Source organism: Chrysochloris asiatica, unplaced genomic scaffold (genome assembly GCF_000296735.1).
Source record: "Chrysochloris asiatica unplaced genomic scaffold, ChrAsi1.0 scaffold00150, whole genome shotgun sequence".
Classification (NCBI taxonomy): Eukaryota; Metazoa; Chordata; class Mammalia; order Afrosoricida; family Chrysochloridae; genus Chrysochloris; species Chrysochloris asiatica.
The window spans coordinates 3,001,462-3,024,075 of record NW_006408668.1 but is presented as its reverse complement, the minus strand read 5'-3'; the positions used below and the strand labels follow the sequence as shown (position 1 = coordinate 3,024,075).

Genomic DNA, 22,614 nt, shown 5'->3' with positions numbered 1-22,614 from the left:
TGGGAAAACACATGGTTTACATACAGCTGCATTTCACAAAACAAAGTTCCACTCTAGGCTGCTAATAAAACTTACTGTAATCTTAATTTCAGTAATAAAGAGCTAACTTTTAAGAGCTTCCAGGGACCTAGTACTGGACACTTGATATTTATGGCCTTATTCAATTCTCATAGGAACCCCAAGAGGTATATATATCATTAAATCACCATTTTGTACCTTCAAGAAACTATAATTTAGTGAGATTAGGTAATTTGTGGAAAGTAATTACCTAAAGGAGTCCTGGTGTGGTGCTGATGGTTAATGCGCTGGACTGCCAAGCCCACTTTGAACCGGGAGGCCTATAGTTCAAGTTCACTGGCTGCTCCTTGGAAACCTTATATAGGGTCACTATGGGTTAGAACCTGACTTGACGGCACTTAACAACAACAATAATTAGATAAATGTCAGAACTGATATTTGAACCCACTTCTTTCAGACCCCAGGGCCTGTGCTCTTATCAGTGTTGGTAACTTTAACATACTCTTGACAGAATGGAGTCCTGGTGCGGTGCTGCAGGATCAGCACTGGACCTGTGAACCACAAGGTTAGCAGTTCAAACCCATCAGCCACTCCTTGGAAACCCTATACAGGGTCGCTATAAGTCTGAACCAACTCAGCAGCACTTCACAACAACAACATAACGGTATAGCTAGGTACTGATTGTGAACACATAAGTAGACTGTAATAATGGAGGACTTCAAGTAAGGAATCAGAAAGATGACTAGAGATATCTTGGGTCCCCCTGGTCCCCCTTTTGTCCACATGTAGGTTCAGACCTGCATTTGGAAGACCCTATTAGAAGTGAGGGTGAAAATTGAAGGCAGGTGGGGAGAAAGGCAGCAAAGGACTGGAGAGGCTAGAACACTTTGTAGCACTTAGAATGGATTAATATATCTCTGTCTTTCTTTGTCTCTTTTGAACTTACCAGCATCCTCAAAATCTGAAGGCTCTCCATCTCAGCGTCTTGAAAATGCAGCAAAAAAACCTGAAGATAAAAAAGAAGTCTTTAGACCTCTCAAACCTGCTGTAAGGATTATGCAAAATCAGTTTTACTTGTTTCAGGCTTGAATGATATTTTCCCTTTAAAATACCTAGTTGAGAAGCCTATAAGCATTTTTGTTGGCCCCCTTTTGGCCCCCTTTACCAATTTGAGGGATCCGAAGGAACGACCTAAATCCCGGACACCTTCGTGTCTACGTGCATTACTTGATTTATATCCTGTAGAAAGCAATAGATGAATAATATGGTTTTGCTAATGTTCAGCTGTATGTTTTGTGTACTGTAAATCTTACATGGAAACACAGTACAACATGTCATTTTTGTTTAATGAAATTTTCTTTAAGAAAATAGACTCCCTCCCCCCCCCAAAAAAAAAACCCATGGGATGGGGGGCTTGGGGTTTTTTTGTTTTTGTTTTTTAATCTCTTAATACTTTAATTTCATTTATTCTTAAATGAGTTGGGCATTGACAATACTGGCTTTTAGAATTACTTTTTTAAATCACCTTAAACTTGTTGCTTAAATTCTGCCCTTTGGTATCTGGAGTGACAGGTGTATCTGCTTCTCACAGTTCTCCTGCAGTCTTTGTATTACTAATAGGCCATGTGACCATGTCCACAATGTGGGATTTTAAATCTGTCGGGATTTTTATTTCCTACTTGAATTGATTTCTGAACTTCTTCCCTCTCTTCCTTCTGCCGTGCTTCCTCATACTGTGCTCTCCTCATCAATGATGGCTTCTGGCACCCAAATGAAACCACCACTGTACTGCAGGGTGACGTGGTAAGCCCTCCCGATAAAGAATTCTGCATCATAGCAATGACTAACTGCCTTGGGATTCAGTTTACATGCATGCCTTTTCCTTCTTCTGCTTGCTTTTTTTTCCTGAAGAATTTAAAGCTTTCAACTTTTAGCTTCAGCTTATAGCACACAAAATTTGTGGCATGCTGTGTTTTTTTTTTGTTGTTGTTGTTTTTTCCAAATTATTAAGTACATCTTTTGAGTAACATCAAAAAAAGCTACAGCTGTAATCATGGAATAACAGCAAGACTCAAGGCCCAACGCTTGATCATAGTTCTGTCAGAGGCTTGAGCTTAGGCAAGAAAGCCATTCTGAACTGAGGAAATGAAGGAAAGTTGAAACTACTAAAGGGGGGAAAAAAAACCCAACACAACCTATATAGCTTACGTTTTTAAAAGTCATCATTTTAAAATAAAATCCCTAACTAGGTGTATTTTGCACAAAAATATGAAGTATAAATAATCATCTGGCCAAGTCTGAAAGTACCTCAGTATGAAAGAAAAGGAGCTCCTTTAAAAATAACTTTGACTATGGATTTTTTTCCTTTCTGATGTCCATAGTTATTGGAGGTATTGTGGGGAAATTGTGAGTAAGGCACAAAGGGAAGACCTCAAAGGCCACCTAGCTTCCTGCCCAAAGCAATCACCCACTCCCCCATCACCTTTTAAATAAATGTGGCAAGTTGTTAACAATTGGGAAAACAGGATCTATTGAACGATACTCTGCTGCCCACCTCTCTTCTTTCACACTTTCTGTAGGTTTGAAACATCTTGAAATAAACGTTGGAAGTGAAAATAAAAACTTAACTGAAGCCAGTCTAATTAAAAGCTTGCACTCTAGCTAATCCCTTTAAAAGAAGACTTTGTCATGTAGGCAGGCATCTTTACAACAATGTCCAAAGGATCTGTCTACATATATTTGTTCATGTAGAATAACATCTTATACTGGGGGGCATTATGAGATTATCTCAGAGCAATACTATGAGATTATCATAGCAGAGTCTTATATTCTGTTATTGTGGGGTTTGAACTGTATTCAGCTTATTTGACCACTGTTTCAGAAAACTGTAAGAGCTCACTCTAACTGGTAAATACCCTACAAAACTGTTTTACAAAGCTGACAGTGTGGCTGTTTTACTGATAACTACAGTAAAGGGTTTCTCATTCTTTTTCTCTTTTCTTCCCATTCTTTTTCCGTTTGCCTTATTTCAGGGGTGGGACGCCTTTTTTCTGGAAAAATTTATAACATCATTCGCAGACCATACAAAATTATCAACTTAAGAATTAGCCTGCTATATTTGGTCAAACACTTCATTAACTCACCCCTAATGTGATGGCTGGAACTGTGGTTGCCTTGGTAGGGCCAGACCAAATGATTTTATGGGCCTCCTGGTGTGGCGCAGTGGGATAATGCACTGGACCACAAGGTTGGTTTGAACTGCAAGGTCGGCTGTTCAAATTCATTAGCCGCTCCTTGGAAAAACCCTTCACAGGGTTGCTATGAGTCAGCACCAATTTGAAGGCATTAACAACAACAATATGGACCAAGGACCGGGCATTCCCCACCCTTGCCTTATTCTCTTTCTTCTGCCCTGTGCCATAGGATTTGACGGCATTGGCCAAAGAACTTCGAGCAGTAGACGATGTGCGACCACCTCACAAAGTGACCGACTACTCTTCATCCAGTGAGGAGTCAGGGACAACAGATGAAGAAGATGATGATGTTGAACAAGAAGCAGCTGATGAGTCCACCTCAGGACCAGAGGACACCAGAGCAGCGTCAGTCCTTGGTGGATTTTAGAGAGGATGCGGGTGTTCCCTCCTAGCCGCCTTTCCACTTGGGACCAGACAGTTTTTCCTAGACATAGGTTTCCATGAAGATTTAACATTCACTTATGGATTAAGCTATAGCCAGCCCTTGTGTTTTTAACCCCTTGTCTTCATTTGTAGAACATCGCCTTCCCTCAGTACCCCAATATGTCTTTCCTTTTTTTTTTCCCTGTTTAATTTCAGACTCTGATAAAAGGGAAATTTCAGTTGGGTTTTAACTTCTTTAACTAAATAGTCCAAGTTTTTTCTCAAAAACAGAGTTAAAAAGCTAAGCGCTTGCTTCCCTTATGCCTTTATGAGAGTATCCTTGTCTTGTGGGATTTGGGCCCTTAACCTCCTGCGTTTTGTCTCAGTAGGTCATCTCTGAATTTGAGCAATGGTGAAACAGAATCGGTGAAAACCATGATTGTCCATGACGATATAGAAAGTGAACCTGCCATGACCCCGTCCAAGGAGGGTACTCTGATTGTCCGCCAGGTACTTATGTCTTCTCCGTTGTCAGAGGCTGAGCTTTTCCTGTAGTCATTAACCCACTTGCTCATCCACTCACTCATGCTGTTTCTACATCATCATCTGTTTCCATGTTAACAAGTCCCAGAGAGAGGGTAGAGTGTCCGGGGGCTAGGGAGGCAGGCGTGTGCTGCATGCCAAGGTTAGCTAGCAGTCTTCCACCCCATACTGCTGCTGCTCTGCATGTTTTGCGGCAGCCCTCATTCAAGCACCACGCTGAGTCTCACAGTCTGTGTCTGAGCAGTAGAAAAGCCACAGGGAGTCCTTCAACAGACTCACAGAGTGAGGAAGCAGAACCCACCGGGCCCTTAGCAGAGCAGCCATGCTTGCTCTGAAGAGAGCTTTTCAACTCTAAATGTCTGCAGTGCTATACCAGGGGGCGAGCGAGGAGCCAGGAAGGGCTTTATCATGGTCTTCAGGGAGAGCCAGAGGGGTTGGGAGGTCTCTCTTGTTGAATAATTCAATGCATTTCACCCAGATATGCTCGGTTTGGATTACTGAGTTGAACAACTGTCTGTTCATTTCTAAGCTTAAACTTTTAAAAAGGGTGATGTTTCTTTATTTCATTAGCCCAGGGCACCAATCTGGTATTTGGAGTTTTCCCTGAGTGTTTTGTTGCCATGACAATGTATTTGGATGGAAAGTGGGAAGAACATGGAAAAGACCAGGATTCAGAGAATCAACAAGGGTACTTGCTAGTTCTAGTTAGTGTGCTACACAGAAAGATTAAAAAAAAAAAAACTTGAATCATAGCTTTGGTAACAGAAGCCAGTGTAGTAGATCATAAACAGATTAAGCACTCACTTTTGAGATTGTGGGGCCACCAGATGAGGTACTTTGAATTGCATTAGCTCCGTTTAGGCGTTCAGTGAGGATGTGGGAGCAACTCAGGAGAATTTCCGTTGGATTTTCCTTGAGGTTGTAACTGGATCGGAAAGCCACACAACACCTTCAGCAAAATCAGTTATCAGTAGGGTCATAGGCTGTTTCAGCAGCACTTGAGCGAGACAAGTGTGCCTGTTTTTTCTGCAGACTACAGTTGACCAAAAGCGTGCCAGCCATCATGAGAGCAATGGCTTTGCGGGTCGCATTCACCTCTTGCCAGATCTCTTACAGCAAAGCCATTCCTCCTCCACTTCCTCCACCTCCTCCTCCCCATCCTCCAGCCAGCCGACACCCACCATGTCCCCACAGACACCCCAGGACAAGCTCACTACTAATGAGGTATGTCTCGCACCACAGCTGGCTGCTTTCCGAGGGTTAGACCAGCACTGCCTAGTAGCTAGTTTGCAGAGGAGATCTTTCCAATGCCCCTCGCCCTCCTCTCCCCAGCCTGCTTTCTCCTGTCACCTGCCTTTCCCCCATCCCCTGAGTAACATGTTTCAGATCTGCATACAAATCCCTTAACCTTAGATCAGTTTCCCTCCAGACTTGCCAGTTCACTATTTACCTTTCTCTAGACAAGTTTAGTTGCATGGCTTTCTTTATTCAATTTATCTTTTAAAAATATGAGTCGAATATTGGCTGTGTTCTCAGACCCATTATGTATTTGACATGAAATTCTTGTAGTCATTTGTGGAATCTGCCTTTTCTTTTTGTTTTTTTTTTTTTTTTTCCCATTTTATTTTTTTGTTATTATTATTGTAAATCCACCAAATAAAGTACAGGAAAATTTGGTTAAGCAGACTTTGGCCTTATCTGGCCAGAGTTGTCTTGTACTGGGTTCTCCTTCAAAAAGGGCTGGATTTCTTTTTGCTTTTTTCGTTTTGCTTTTTGAGGGAAGGACTGTTGGTTGGTTATGCTTATCTGCCTTTGCCATCCCTATTCAAAGGATTTCTTTACTTGAGATTCACAATCATTCAGTTTTAAGAAAAGGCCAGATGCTTTGGGGGGAAACATAGAACGTTAGGATGATAAGCAAGAAGGGCAAAGATCTGTGAGTGCTTTTCATGTAAAACTTTGTATGGGGATTCCTGTGTGCTTATTCAAAGGCTTGACTGTGGTACGCGGCCTGGGTGCCAGAGGGGTGATATTTGGGACCGGGGTATGCCCAAACACAGTGCCAAACACTCCTTGAGCACCCCTTAGTGAAACTCGTGATTCTATTTCATGGGAGGTCTGGACTAAAGGTGTCTCCCCAACAGTTGAGCGAAGTTGAAACTGACATGTAGCTTCAGCCAGTTGAAAACATGTAACTGCCCACCTGCTCCTGTTTTGGTTCCCTTGTTAGAAAGAATCAGAATAATCCTTTCCCCTTCAGGAGCCAGGGGCAAGTTGACTGCTTCCAAGGCAGGGTCGGCATCAGATTGGCCATCGGCTGGATTGGCCGCTGACTCATGGTTCTGGGGAGGGGAGCCTGCAAGGAGGCAGATGTGTCAGGTGAGATGAGCGCAGCCTGGTGAGCTTAGGCGGGAGGGGGCGCAGGAGAGTGAGGACTCCCAGGTGCCATGGGTGGAGGCAGGGGCTGGGATGGCACCAGACCAAAACCACTTATATCAGACATTTTCTTTTTTTCTCCCTTGATAAATCTCACCTACACTCACATCCCTCCTTATACTCATATTTTAAACTTTGCTCCATTTTGCTCTGATGTGCAGTATTTTTACTATAACCCTTAACTCACTAAACTGGCAAGTTTATTTTTTCTGTTTGTTTTGCTTTAATTGTCATTACATTTTCACTTAACAATTTGTTTCACTTTCTTTGTGGTTTTTTGTTTTGTTTTGTTTTGGTTTTGGTTTTTAGTTGTTTTCTGTTTTAATTTTTTGTTTTGTTTTTGTCTTAAGTTTCATTATTAACCAAAACACTAGAACTCATAGAAAAACAGAAGGATATGCTTGATTTTGTCGTGTGCACCTGTCACTAACGAGCTCTTGTGTGATACGGGTTTGACAGTTAACGTCTCTTAAAGGATGGAAGGCAAAGCTTCTCTAGTTTTTCTGGCAAGAGACTCAATGTAAAACCAATGACTTCAAAATTCAGATTTGCCAGTCCTCCTGCATAAATGCATTGGATTTTTTGTGTATGAGATAAAGTTAGAGATTGGTGAATTGAGGTCAAGACATTCAGCCTGCTTTTAGCAGTTTTCCTCATAATGATAAATTTTCTAAAACTGGAAGTCTTTAGATTGTATTCATAGTTTGCAACATTTCTGTTTTGGGGTGGTAAATTCCTGTCTCAGAAATGAAAACTCTGCCCCTAGTTCCAGGTTGAATAGCCTGTCGTCGGCTGTGGCATGCCCACACAGAGGGTCCTTAGTGCATTTTAATTTTATTTTATTTTATAGGGGGGGGGATGATGTCAAAGGTGCAGGGACTATGTAGTGGGAAATAGTGTAGCACAGAAGTGAGTTAAAATGCTTTTTATGTTCCTCTCTTAATGTCATTTGTATTAATAAAATTGAAATTTACATTGCAGACTCAGTCCGCTAGTAGCACACTCCAGAAACACAAATCTTCCTCCTCCTTTACACCTTTTATAGACCCCAGATTACTACAGATTTCTCCATCTAGTGGGACAACAGTGACTTCTGTGGGTAAGTAAAGTAGCAATAAGAAAGCAGCTGAAAAAGCAGGCGTCACTCACTTTGAGTTGCTCTGTAATTGGCGGAGGCGTGGCAGGGTGGTGGTATGCAGGCACAGACTCTGGGTGTAGAAACTATTCCCATCATGCTTGTGTTACCTTATTTGCAATGAACGCATAGTCAGTTTCCTTTCTCCATGTACATTTCTTACAGATTTCTTTTCCTTAATCAAGTGATGGTTCTTGCTTATAAATACGCACTTGAGATGAATTGGCGGGTGGAGGGAGACATGATGTTTGTGTGTGTAGAAAATAATTTCAAATGTGCTATATTTTAGTGGGATTTTCCTGTGATGGAATAAGACCAGAAGCCATAAGGCAAGATCCCACCCGGAAGGGCTCAGTGGTCAATGTAAACCCCACCAACACTAGGCCACAGAGTGACACACCCGAGATTCGTAAATACAAGAAGAGATTTAACTCTGAGATTCTTTGTGCTGCCTTATGGGGTATGTATCTTGCTGTTACTCTCTGACCCTTTTAAAATTTTTATTCTGAGCAATGTGGGTTTGAATAGTACTCTGAGGATTCTTTTGTTAATAGACAAAATGTTAAGACTTTCTATGTGGACCTTTTTCCTTCTTGTCTTGGCTCAGTCAGAGAGCTTAGTATGTGCGTGTACTGTGTCAACAGTCAGATGCTGTCCGATATTTCTTCATGTGAAGAAGTGAAAAGATGAGACAGGCATTTGGTCAATCAATATTCATGGGGAGAATGAAGAAGCTCATTGAGAGGTGTTTTTTTTTTTTTTTAATGTTTCAATTTGGATTTTTTCCCTTGCTCTTTGTAGTTTGAGCCAACATCTAAACGAAGCTTTTAAAAGCAGTGTGCCACTTCCCAGAAATCTATGGAAGAGGATCCCTGAGCTGCCCTTAAGTCTTCAATACTTGTGTTCATGATGTTGTTGTTATGTGCCGTGGAGTCGGTTCCGACTCATAGTGACCCTGTACAGGGTTTCCGAGGCTGTAAATCTTTATGGGAGCAGAAAGCGTCATCTTTCTCCCACGGAACAGCTGGTAGTTTCAAACTGCTGACCTTGCGGTTCACAGCCCAATTCGTAACCATGTGTTCATGTAGCATCTTTCAAACTTAAGATGCCACAAGAGGGTATTTCTCGAGAGATTGCTGTGCACAGACCCCAACCATCTTGCCTCCCGAAACTTGACTTTCCATAATTTCGAGTTATTCCATGTCCCTGACTCACTGATTTATTTTCAGTATATATATGTTGTTGTTAGGTGTCATCAAGTTGGTTCCAACCCATGGTGACCTTGTATAGCGTTCCTGAGAAGCAGCTGTTTGTGCTGCCAACCTTGTGGTTCAAACCGACCTTGGGGTCCAGTGCATTATCCCACAGAGGCACACCAGGGCTCTGTATACATACAATTTTAATCAAGGGCTGGCTACTTTTAGCCAGTTACCTAAAATGGATGTCCCTATAATAGTAGCTCAGGACATTTCCCCCACAGCATTCCAGCTTCTTGTCTGGATTTGATAATTTGTTGCAATGATCACACAGAACTCAGTCACCATACTCAGTTATGGGTTTTTTGGGGTTTTTTTTGTTTTTTTTAAGGGAAGCTTTTAACAGGTCATAAAGATGAGGTCACAGGACAGCCTCACTTTGAATCTTGACCCCTTAGTCTGGCCTTTACCATCCTCTAGCAGTGTTACAAAGCTCTTTTGTTGTTCTTGTTGTTAGGTGCCATCGAGTCAGTACCAACTCATAGCGACCCTGTGCACAGCAGACTGAAACACTGCCCGATCCTGGGCCAACCTGACTATTATTGCCATGCTTGAGTCCATCGATGCTACCACCTGGCCAATCCATCTCATTGGGGGTCTTCTTCTTTTTTCTCTTGCCCTCCACCTTATCAACCATGATATCCTTCCCCAGTGACTGGTCCCTCCTGACAGTATGTCCGAAGTATGATTGACTAAGTTTGGCCATCCTGGCCTCCAAGGAGCACTCTGGCTGACTTCTTCCAAAACAAATCTTGGTTCTTTTGGCAGCGCATGGCACTTTCAATATTCTCCTCCAACACCGTAACTCAAAAGCAACAGTTCTTCTATAGTCTTCCTTATTCACTGTCCAGCTTTTGCATCCATATGAGGTTATTGAAAATACCATGGCTTGGATCAGGTGCACCTTAGTCCTCAAGCTGACATCTTTGCTCTTCAATACTTTAAAAAGGTCTTGTGCAGCAGATTTGCCTAATGCAATACGTCCTTTGGTTTCTTGACTGCTGCTTCCGTGAGTGTGGATAGTTGATCCAAGAAGCATCAAGTCCTTGACAACTTCAGTCTTTTGTCCATTGATAAAAATGTTGTTTATTGGTCCAGTGGTGAGGATTTTTGTTTCTTTACATTGAGATGTAATCCATACCTAAGGCCGTGGTCTTAGATCTTCATCAGTAGATGTTTTAGGTCCTCTTCACTTTCAGCAAGCAAGGTTGTATCGTCTGCATATCGCAGGTTGTTAATGCGTCTTTCTCTAATCCTGATGACACGTTTTTATTCATATAACCCAGCTTCTCGGATTATTTGCTCAGCATACAGGTTGAATGCGTATTGTGAAAGACTACAACCTGTCATACACCTTTCTTAATTTTAAACCATTCACTGTTCCCATATTCTTTTCAAACATCTGCCTCTTGGTCCATGTACAGATTCCTCATGAGCACACTTAAGTGTTCCAGAATACTCATACTTCACAATGTTGTCCATAGCTTGTCATGATCCACACAATCGAAAGCCTTTGCATAGTTAATAAAGCACAGGTAAACATCTTTTTGATATTCTCTGCTTTCAGCCAAGATCTATCGGACATCAGTAATGCTATTTCTTGTTCCACGGCCTCTTCTGAATTTTGCTTGAACCTCTGGAATTTCTCTGTCAATGTATGTTTGCAGCCGTTTCTGTATTACCTTTAGTAAAACTTAACTCACATGGGATATCAAAGATATTGTCGGATGATTTCCACATTCCATTGGGTCACCTCTCTTTAGAATGGGCACAAATACGGATCTCTTTCAATCAGTCGGCCAGATATTTGTCTTCCAGATTTCTTGACATAGATGAGTTAGTGCCTCCTGTGCCGCCTCACTTTCTTGAAAGTTTTCCATTTTTATTCCATCAATTCCTGGTGGCTTGTTCTTTTCCAGTTCCTTCAATGCACTTTGGACTTCCTCCTTCAATATCACTGGCTCTTAATGATATGCTACCTCTTGAAATGGTTGAACATTAACCATTTCCTTTTGGTACAGTGACTCTGTGTATTTCTTCCATCTTCTCTTGATGCTTTCTGCATCATACAATAATTTGCCCAGAGAATCTTTCAATAATGAAAGTCAAAGCTTGAATTTTTTCTTCAGTTCACCCAGCTTGAGAAATGTTGAGTGTGTTCTTTCTTTTTGGTTTTCTGATTCCAGATCTTTGCATATTTTGTTGTAATATTTGGCTTAATCGTCTCGAGCTGATCTTTGAAATTTTCTGTTCAGCTCTTGTACCTCCTCATGTCTTCCATTTGCTTTAGCATGTCTACGCTGGAGAGCAAGTTTCAGTGTCTCTTCTAACATCCATTTTGACCTTTTCCTTCTTTCTTGTTTTCTTAATGACTTTTTGCTTTCTTCATGTATAATGTTCTTGATGTTAGCGCACAACTCTTCTGGTCTTTAGTCTTTAGTGTTTAATGTGTCAAATCTATTCTTCAGATGATCTCTAAATTCAGGTGGGATATATTCAAGGTCATATTTTGGCTCTCGTGGGCTTGTTTTCATTTTCTTCAGCTTCAGTTTGATTTTGCATTTGAGTAATTGATTGTCTGTTCCACAGTCTGCCCCTGGCCTTGTTTTGACTGGTGATATGGAGCTTTTCCGTTGTCTCGTTCCTCAGATGTAGTCAATTTGATTTCTGTGTATTCCATCTGGTGAGGTTCATGTGTGTAGTCTTTCTTATGCTGTCTAAAGAAGGTATTTGAAATGAATAAATCATTGGTTTTGCAGATTTCTATCATGCGTTCTCCAGCATCATTTCTATCACCAAGGCCATATTTTCCAACTACTGATCCCAACCTTTACATTCAAATCACCAGTCCTGATCAATACATGTTGATTGCATGTTTGATCAATTTCAGATTGAAGAAGTTCATAGAGTTGTATTTCATCCTCACTGGCTTTAGTGGTTGGTGCATAAATTTGAATAATAGTGATATTAACTGTACTTCCTGTAAGCACATGAATATTATCTTGTCACAGACAGCATTGTACCTCATGACTGATCTGGATATGTTCTTTTTGACAATGAATGCAATACCATTCCTCCTCAATTTGTCATTTCCTGCGTAGTAAACCTTGTGACTGTCAGATTCAAAATGGCCAATACCAGTCCATTTCTGATCACTAATGCCTAAGATATCGATGTTTATGTGTTCCTTTTTTTTTTTGACAACTTCCAATTTTCCCATATTCATACTTCATACATTCTGTGTTCCAATTTTCAATGGATGTTACCAGCTGTTTCACTTCAATTTGAGTTGTGCCCCATCAGCAAATGAAGGTCCCATGGGCTTTACTCCATTCGCGTCATCATGGTCAACTTCTCTTTGAGGAGGCAGCTCTTCCCTAGTTGCATTTTCAGTGCCTTCCAACCTGAGCGGCTCATTTTCCAGCCACTTGACAGTGTTTCTCTGCTATTCATAAGGTTTTCAGTGACTAAATATTAGGAAGTAGTTTGTCACTCCTCCTTCCTAGTATGTCTTCGTCTGGAAGCTCATCTGAAACTTGTCCACCATGGGTGTCCTGGCTGGTATTTAAAATACCAGTGGCATAGCTTTCAGAATCACAGCAACTCACAGGCCACCACAGTATGACAAACTGACAGATGAGTGGTGGACAAAGCTCTTTTAGGGCTCCTAGTAAATGTCCTGGAGTCCTGGAAACCCCATACAGGAACTGACTTGAATGCACTTAACAACAACAGTGGACACCTGGTGTGGTGCTGTAGGATCAGCACTGGACTGTGAACCACAAGGTTGGCAGTGGTTCTACCAGCTGCTTCTTGGAAACCTCACACTGAGTCGCTATGAGTCAGAACTGACTTGACGGCACTTACCAACAACAGCAGTGAACTCGGCTATAAACCTCAGCCCGTTCATCGGGCCAGCAGATTGAGCTCCTTACTTCAGTGCTTGGAGGCACCCCACTCTACAAGTCAGCCTCCCAGTTTTACTTCTCCGTGGACTGTGAAGTCCACCACTCTGTTTGGTACTGTGGCTCTTGGTTCTGTTGCTGCTGCTCCTCTACCCCTCCTGGGTTGTTCCTCCAGTGTCACTGTTTTCTGTTTCTTGGATCTCAGGGTCCAAAGGATATGGTGCACTCTTGGCTTTTATTCCGTGATGGTAGCGAAAGGATTTTTGGGGAACTGCTAAGTTCATCTGCTACTGAGATGGCTTATTGGATACCCATGCTAGAGTTGCACATTTTTACAGTCACAACGAACTCTTGACAGTCACTCATAACTGAATCATCTAATCCATCAGCATCTCCCCTTGCTTTCTCTTACCCAGACCCATCAGGAAAAATGTCTTTAGTGTGAGTTTATGGCTGGAAGAGACATTAAATAATTCATTGTACCACACTCCCCATGTCTACCCCACTCACAGTCAACCAACTCTTTCTTTTTTCCCTTTACCCACTTTAATCTGTTTTTAAGGATGTATGAAATTCTACCTCTTTAGAGTTTTTTAATTCATCCATTCCTCTCCATTCCCACTGCTACCACCCAATTTAGGCCTTTGTTATCACTTACAAGTGACAGATGTTCGGCTGTGGACTGCTTTGAATATTATTGTTGTTTTGTTGTGTGCCATTGAGTTGATTCCAACGCATAGCATCCCTGTGTAGGGTTTCCAAGGAGCAGCTGATGAGCTTAAACCACCGACCTTGTGGTCCGGTGCATTACCCTACAGCGCCCACCAGGACTCCTTGACTATAGTTAATGTCATATTGCTCCCACTTTCTATGAGTCCTCAGTTGCTTCCTGGTGCCTGCCAAATTATAGTTTTTTTATCGTGGTATTTTGAGCATTTTTCAGTTTTATTTCCCAGCTCCCCATTTATGTACAGAAGTTCTGTATCTTAGCTCAACTAAATTTTCCTTAGTGTCACCTAAACCTTGCCATTTCACTCTGACACTTGGATTTTCCACCTAGAATGTCAGTCCTCTACTTGCTGGCCTGCCTCAAATAGAGCGTCTGCCCTTAAATGCTTTCAGTTTTCTTTTCCACCTCTATGTTACCTCACCTTCCTCTAAGCTTTCCTTTTAACTTTCTCTGCCACTCTGGTTGCTGTTGTTAAGTGCCGTCAAGTTGGTTCTGACGCATAGCAACCCTGTATAGGGTGTCCGAGGCTGTACTGCTTTACAGGAGCAGAAAGCCTCATGTTTCTCCCATGGAGTGGCTGTAACTGCCTACCTTGTGGTTGACAGTCTGATGGTTATCTTAGAGAATCACCACATTCTTTGCCACTCATAGGGTACCTTATTCTGACTCTCACTGCAATATTAGTGTACTTATTTCTCCTTTTTATAAAAGGGTATGAGTTGTCTTAGCCTTTGTGTGTGTATGTGTATGTTCTCTGCACATAGTAGATTCATAGAAATGCTTGAAGTGAATATTATAAGATAGAGGCAGAGACTTATTTTTTCAGTGGTAAGGCAGGATACAACCATGAAGTATTTCTGTAACAGTAAAGCAGTCTGGGTTATTGTAAGTGTCTAAATTTTTTGTTTGGAGTTGAGCTAAATTAGAGATCTATGGGGGCTCAAATGGTGTGTAATCGTTTGCTAGACCTTGAAGTGCATTTAAGTTTGGCTCTGTGTTGAGAAGAAAATGGCGTTTCCAACAGAGAACCAACATTTGGGGCTAGTTGGGCAGGGCAGGCAATATTGATATCTTAACACTGAAGCCATTAACTACAAGGTCCAAGAATTGTGGACACAGTTCTTGGGCCTTGTAGCTTATTGGCTTCAGTGTTAAGATTAATACTCTAGGAGAAAGGTGTCTGCAGAGATAGATCTGAGAAAGAAGAGGATCTCTGGGGAGCTGCTAAGTTCATGGAAATGATGCCACTATGACAAATCCAAATACAAGAGGAATTTAGAAAAAAGGGAAAAGAACCTAGATAGTTCTAGAAGTAGCAGAGATTGAGTAGATTGTGTGAAAACTGAGGGAGAAGAGCTAATGAAGCATGGAAGGCTGGCTGAGGTTAGGGTGAGTATATATACAGGATGTCATATGTGGTATAGAAGAGTTGGCAGTAGGGAGAAGCATATAGATGCAGGGTTAATGTTAACAGACAGGTAAACATCAAAGCAGGTAGGTAGGGCAGCCTCAGTCCTGTTGAAGTGGATTGGATCATGAAGATCCTGTGTTGGGCAGAGTGATGATACCTACAGATCAGGAAAGATCTGAGTAGCTAGCATTGGTTGAGCACTGCTGTGTGCCATGCTGTTAGAGCAACCTTCAGGTGAGGAAAGAACATTCCTAGAACATTCTGGAGTGATAAAATGCACACCTTTGTATTTGCCAACCACTGGTAGATAAGTTAATTCTTATATGCCTTCCTAGAAAATGTCGATAGGAAGTTGTTGTTTGTTTGTTTTTTTTTTAAATCATTTTATATAACAGACTCCTCCCCCCCTTTCTTTTTAATGACCATACATTTTTTAATATGGCAGATTTTTCCCTGTTGGGAAACAGCATTTTTCAACTGCTTTTTTTTTTTTTTAACATAAAATGTATCCATTGTTACATTCATAATGAATTTGCCGTACGTTACCTTGGTGCTCTACCTATAATATCATACTCTGTCAGACTATAAAAAAAGTTTTCAATCATGGACTGTAGCAGTCTTAGCCATTTCTTACACTTTCAGTTCTTAGAGCAGGTATCATACCTGTGAACATTTAGAATGGCCGGGATGTGGAGGGGCAGACTATTGTAAGCACTGCAAATTTTAATTGTTTGTAGCAGCTAGCAGTTAAAAAAAACATTGAATAAAAAATTATTGTGATGTGTAACTCCATTTTTTCATAGGTCCGTAATTTTCAAGATTGTCATTTTCTAATGACTGTATTCTTTTGACTGTTAGCACTTGGTACTTAAAAAAATCCTCAAAGTTCTTGGAAACATAAAGTAGAGAATTAGAAGGTCAGCTGTAAATGCCAGAACATCTGCAGTTTTTGCATATGAGGGGCTTCAGAAAGTTAGTGGGAAAATAAAGTTAAACTGTTAAGAATTTTTTCCACAAACTTTTTGAAGTCACCTTAAATATGAAGAGATTTTGTAGCTTTATCTTTGATTCCTTCATTTATTCTTAATTGTAAAATACGGACATACATGCTTCCAAGGTTATCTAGTTTTGGAAATTACAAATAACAGATTCCAAAAGCCTCTTGTTTTTTAGTTGTTATTAGTAGATTGTTGACACAGGTGTCTCTTAGCTGCTCGATACTGAAGATTGACAAGGGAAGTACCGAAGTAGGATACAGAGAAGAATTTTGGGATGGGCTCTTTGGCAGCATCTCTGTCAGTGACTTTTTCTGCAAGTGTACTTTTAATCCGTTTTAAATCAACTCACCTAGGTATGTTGGGGATGCACTGAATATGTGGCACTAAGCATTGGACTGCGAACCAGAAGGTCATTGGTTCAAACCTATCAGCTGTTCCCTGGAAACCCTATACAGAGTCACTATGAGTGAGAATTAACTCGACAGCACTTAACAGCAACAAAGTCTGCATGCTTAGGGGGAGGTAGGGCAACATCAGAAGTGGCCAAACTCAAATTTATATGGAAATCATTGAGGTTTTTATATATGTTAAAATTTAATTTCTTTTATCCTAAAGATGGGTTTTTAAGAATGATTTTTTTTATTAGCAGTAAGTAATGACTTGATATATATGTATGTGTGTGTGTACATATTGAGGAGTCCAGGTGTGGCGCTTCAGGGTAATGTTTTGAACTATAAAGTTGGTTTGAACCTGTAGATTACCTCCTTGGAAAGTCTATACAGGGTCGCTCTGGGTTAGAACCAACTTGGTGGCACCAATAACAACCACAACATGTTGTTATTGTTATGAAGAGCTTTTTGCTTATTAGAGCAAGAAGCCATAAAAACTGTAAGGCTATATATGTGTTCTGTTGCAAAGCTATGATGTTACCTGATTTTTAACAGTATTTTCATAGTTCTCCATTATAGTAACCACTAGCTACATATATTTTTTGGTTTGTTTTGTTGTTCAGTCATATTAGCCACATTTCAAGTGCACAATGGAGTCCTGGTATATATAGCGCTGCTCCTTGGAAACCCTGTACGAGGTCGCTGTGAGTCGAAACTGACTCAGTGGCACTTAACAATAACAACAACTACTCAATAGCCTCATGTGGCCACTGGCTACTGTATTGGACGTGTAGGTGAAGAACATGTCCATCACAGCAGAAAGTTCTATTGGATAGAGCTAGTTCCAAGGTTTCATATTAAAAAACCTTAATTATTACAGATGACAAAAGAAGCCATATGCATATTTGTATATGTTTTTTGTCCTTATGTTATTCATAGAAGTACTTTTGAATTGTGTCTTAGAGAGTTGGTACAAATTTCTATATACAGATTATTTTAAAAAGTTACTCTGGATGGGAAGCAGGTAGATGATTCTTCCCTTTTCTCCAAAATTCCAGAGTCTTCCTTCAAATTTTCTGGAGCTGTGTCATAGATAATGTCATACTCTTAACCAACTATCTTAGTAAAATAATGGTAGAAAGCACTTCTGGTGCACAAGAGGTGTAACTGGAACAGAATGCACAATGGGGCACTTGTAAAACGTGAACTGTTCCTACAAGGGACAGAGACAGAGACCTGCATGGTGTGCCTAATGTTAGATTTCTAATAGGGGATTTGGATCAGACCAGATCGAAAGCTCTAATGCCTGTCTCTAAATTCATCATTTTGTTACATTTCTTGTCTTTTTTGGGGACTCCTTGTATGGTCACAGTCCTGTGGATGTATTTGTAACTGTGTACCTGGCACTCTGTTACTTGGTGCAGTTTGTAAGTCAAGTTGGTATAGCATAAGCTCTAAATGGCCCACTTTCCCCCCAGGCCTTCAAAAGGTACTTCTAGTTGTCTCACAAAGATTGTTGAGGTAAGTACTGTCCTCCAACCTATTCAACACGCAACAGGCACAGAGCTGAGAGGGCCTAGAAGGGGGGTTCTTTTGTTACCTTCACAGTGCTTGAGCTGTGTCTCTCCAAAGAGGGTGTGCATGCATGTATGTGTGTGTGTGTGTGTGTGTGGTAAAAACAGATCACGTGATTCAAGAGAGAGCATCCTGTTTGTCCCTCTCGTTCAATCTTCATGAATATACTGAGTGAGCAATTATTTAGTAATTGCAGAAATCCTTTATTAGCTGTTTCAGTGAGTTTAGTAGCCAGGGTGGGGAATCAGTACCAATGTATGCTTTTGCATAATCCCCTAGAAATTGAAGGTAATCTGTGTTGCGAGTTACAGATGTGGTTTGGTGATAAAGGTCATAAATGACAGCAACAATGATTTGGGGCAGTCAGTGAATAATGAAGAGGGGGTAGTTTGTTTTTGACCTTCTGCTGCCAGGAGTGTGCCCTCGTTGAAGATGTGGCATGAGTGTTTTAGGGAGAGTGGGACTGTTTTGATCCTCAGAATCTAAGAATTTAGAGGCTGTTGTAACCATTTCAGTGAGCATCTCTATCCTTCTGGTATAAGATCATAAAAGTCTGTGAGGAAAGGGAAAGGAGGCGATAGGAAAGAGGGAGGCATTATTTGGGCTTGGTGACTGCTGGAGCCCTCATGAAGAGTTGTTGATGGGGAGAGGGTTTAGGCAAATGTTGGAATTTCCATAGAAATTGGTAGCGTGTAGACAAGCTTAGAGACAGGGTATGGGATTCCAGTTCCCAGTTGGTTCAGAGGTTCTAACAGAGCAAAAGTAGGGGTGTGAGTCTTCAGAAGATAGGAGACATCCGCACTGAAGAAACAGAGACTATGCCTGGGACAAGGAAGGAGACCTTTGGTACAAGAACTGGAGAACAAAGGGAAGACCAGGATAGCACCATAGTCAGGCGAGCCCAGGCAGGCCAGGTGAGGTCACCTGTAAAATATGTTGAGGAAATTGAAGAGCAGGAGGACCAAGGGTAGTTCTTTCTTTGAGGGGATTGCTTGCTGTCTAGGGATGCACTGGTTAAGCGCTTGATTGCTAATGGCAAGGTAGGCTATTTGATCCCACCAGCCACTCTGCAAGAAGAAAATGTGGCAGTCTGCTTGTGTAAATAGGTCGGCCCTTTAATCCTATGAAACAGTTCTAATCTGCCCTTTAGGCAACCGGTTTGATTTGTTACGTATCTGGTGATCAGTCATTAAGTGCTTGACTGCTAACCAAAGGGTCAGCAGTTCGAACCCACCAATGACTCCATGGGAGAAAGACATGGCTGTCTGCTCCAGTAAAGAATACAGAGTAGCTCTCTCAGTCTTAGCGCCGTCTAGTTAGAAACCTCCAAGCCATTGAGAACCGAGTGGAGGGAGAAGCCGATGTACTGTCTGCAGCACGAAAGAAGAATGATAAGGCAGAGGTCCCAGTAAATGCTAGCGTGTGTGCCCACGGAAGTCACAGCAGCAGGAATGGGGGTGCTGGAAGTCATGACACTGGTACAAGTTGACTCATGCTACTGTCTAGAACTTCTGTCTCAGTGGGTCTAGAACTTCCATCACCATTTGACAAACCCTAGTGGGCATAAACAATTTGTGCTCAATTGCTTACCTGAAAGTTGGCAGCTTGAACCCACTAGCCATTCCGTGGAAGACAGACCATACCCTGTCCAGGGAGGCAGTGACACTAGGGATGAAGGTGGAGACGATGACAATGATGTGGATAGAAGGAGCGGCTGGGGACTCTGGATTCAAGGAGGGAGAGGGGCTGTTTGCTGGCAGGGGTGCAGAGACAGGTGTGTGGGGGTGTACCTTTGGTTGTTCGATGATGCATGGAGGGAAACGATAGGATGAATGTAAAGATAATGTTCACACATGTAAACTAACACATAATTCACAATAAAAACTTAAAAAAAAAAAGAAAGAACTGGGGGAAAACTGCCTAACCAAAATCACAGTCTTCTTAGGAAAGCTTCAGGAAGTACCATCACAACATTTATTTAATAAAATGATTAAATAAAGTAAAACAGTCCAGATACTACTACTTGTAATTGGGTCAAAAGAATTTAAAAACAAAATAATATGTTTCGGGGCAGGTAGGGGAACTACAGCAAAAAAAAACCAAGCTACTCAATGAGAATAGCACAGCTAGCTCATTCCTGAAGTTTTTGGTCAGAATAAAAAAATTGATGAAGCAAGAAGTAAGGCTGTAGTATCAATTGAAGGTTTGACTAAATCTCTAATGTGCTTAGCATGTGGGGAATCTTTTAACATTGTGGGGGAACTGAGGAAGAACTGGAAATTGATGGATTATCAAAGAAAGTGAGGCTTCTTCAATGTTCGATTATTATTGTTTTGAAATATTTGTCCGTCACCCTTCTAGATCATAATAATGATGATTTGGTACAAGTTTGGTTGTGATAAACTGCAGTCTTTTTTAGTTCGCCCTTTCCATACAAGCCAGCAGAACATAAAATGAGGCTTTTTGTGTCCTTTGAAACAGGAGTGAATTTGTTAGTGGGTACTGAGAGTGGCCTGATGCTGCTGGACAGAAGTGGCCAAGGGAAAGTCTATCCTCTTATCAACCGAAGACGATTCCAACAAATGGATGTCCTTGAAGGCTTGAATGTCTTGGTGACAATATCTGGTAAGGCACTTTCTTGGTATTTGTTTATTAAAGCAGAGTCTATAATGTTTTAGGACTATGACTACCCAGACGTATTTTTAAAAACTGAGTGCTTTAAAGTGATAAATTGCATATAGCTCATTCTCGGATGGTTATGGCTTCATGGTATGCAAGTGCAGCATGGTTTTATAGTAGTGTGGTGGGAAGGGGAATTCTGCCAGGACACTACGCATGCTAACACTCTGCCTTTTCTGAAGAGCCAGATTGAAGAGAATGTTTGTGATTCTTCTGTAGTTGACATCTCCTACACAGGCCACACTATGCTGGGCACATGAGGATAACAGCACTTGTTAGGTTTAATTAGGCTCAGGTGTGGTGCTGTAGGGTAAGCACTGGACTACTAACCACAGGATTGGATGTTCATACCTACCAACCGCTCCTCAGAAACCCTATACAGGGTCACTATGAGTTGGAATTGACACAATGGTACACACCTACAATGTCTGGCCAAGCATCCACCTCCTCACACAGGACTGTTACATGGAGAAGGAACTAATAAAGTATTGTGTTAGATTTTTTTTTTTCTTCTTCTTCTTTAAACAGTTAGCACTTGATAAAAGCTTATTCTTTTTTAAAAAACATCATTTTTCTGAGTTAAAATATGAGGGGGCTTCAAAAGGTGTGCGGAAAAATGGAATCAAGATAACAGAATTTTCCCACAGACTTTGGAGTGCCCATGGTGCTTTTGTAAAAAATTTAGAAACTATGTCAGAAAAGCAACTCGGAAAACGGCTTTCAGTCTATTGGGCACCCAGCACAGCTCAGCCAATATACACCTAAGGGGAAAGAACATCTAAAATACTTAATGACTGTTCAGTAAACAACATTCTTATCGAGAAAAGAGTGAAGTTGTCAAGGTCTTCATTCTTCTTGAATCATCTATCAACACTCATGGAAGCAGCAGTCAAGAGATCAAACGACGTATTGCATTAGGCAAATCTGCTGCACAAGACCTTTTTAAAGTATTGAAGAGCAAAGATGTCAGCTTGAGGACTAAGGTGCACCTGACCCAAGCTATGGTATTTTCAGTAACCTCATATGCATGTGACAGCTGGACAGTGAATAAGGAAGACCATAGAAGAATTGATGCTTTTGAGTTAGGGTGTTGAAGGAGAATATTGAAAGTGCCATGGGCTGCCAAAAGAGCTAATAGATCCATGTTGGAAGAAGTGCAGCCAGAGTGCTCCTTGGAGGCCAGGATGGCCAAATATAGTCTATCGGTACTGACTCGATGGCACCTAACAACAACAACAACAACAATTCAATACATAGTCGGGAGTGCGGTGGTTCCATGTGATAAGCACTAGACTGCACACCACAAGTTCCACAGTTTGAGCCTGCCAACTGCTCAGTGGGAGAAAGATGAGGCTTTCTGCTCCCCAAAAAGCCTTGGATACGCTATACAGGGTCACTATGAGTCTAACTGACTTCACGGCATGTAATAACAGCCACAGTGCAATACTTCAGACGTAGAGAGAATAATGTGCCAACAAGGTACTTTAAAACAATATTAAAATACACTGTGGTAGATAGTCAGGGTCCTCGCCTCCATCTCCTGATCCAAAAGCTGGGGTGTTCACATCCCCACCGGCTTTCATCTTGTACCGCTTTGTAGGTACCCACGTAGCCTGCATTTTCCTGCCATTAAATAGCCCTCAACAGTAACCATTTCATACGGCTTCAGGATGTTTTCTGAAATCTGTGCCTTAAAGTTTATTCTCTCATCTCCTGTGAACAGTCTCGAGTTTTTCGTATCCTTTCCTCCTGTTAACATTTTGAGAAGATAACCCTAGTAGCTTACTTTGCCTTTGGACATGTTCTGGTTACATAACTCATAATTTCTTAGTAGTTCATATTGTTGCTAGGTCAAGTTGTAAGAGTTTAAATGAGCCCTATGCAAGGAGCTCTGGTAGCGTAGTGGTTATGAATCGATCTGC

General features: G+C 41.3%; 1 protein-coding gene across 1 annotated transcript in view; it reads left to right on the top strand.

Moving 5' to 3' along the window:
* The window catches only part of MAP4K4 (mitogen-activated protein kinase kinase kinase kinase 4), a 268,380-nt gene that overhangs the window by 218,468 nt on the left and 27,298 nt on the right, over window positions 1–22,614 (top strand). The window contains exons 20-26 of the mRNA XM_006870766.1: window positions 968–1,065; window positions 1,813–1,821; window positions 3,442–3,617; window positions 4,025–4,145; window positions 7,596–7,713; window positions 8,039–8,209; window positions 20,495–20,638. Of these exons, the coding sequence (XP_006870828.1) occupies window positions 968–1,065; window positions 1,813–1,821; window positions 3,442–3,617; window positions 4,025–4,145; window positions 7,596–7,713; window positions 8,039–8,209; window positions 20,495–20,638 (837 nt within the window). The remainder of the gene's footprint in view (window positions 1–967; window positions 1,066–1,812; window positions 1,822–3,441; window positions 3,618–4,024; window positions 4,146–7,595; window positions 7,714–8,038; window positions 8,210–20,494; window positions 20,639–22,614) is intronic.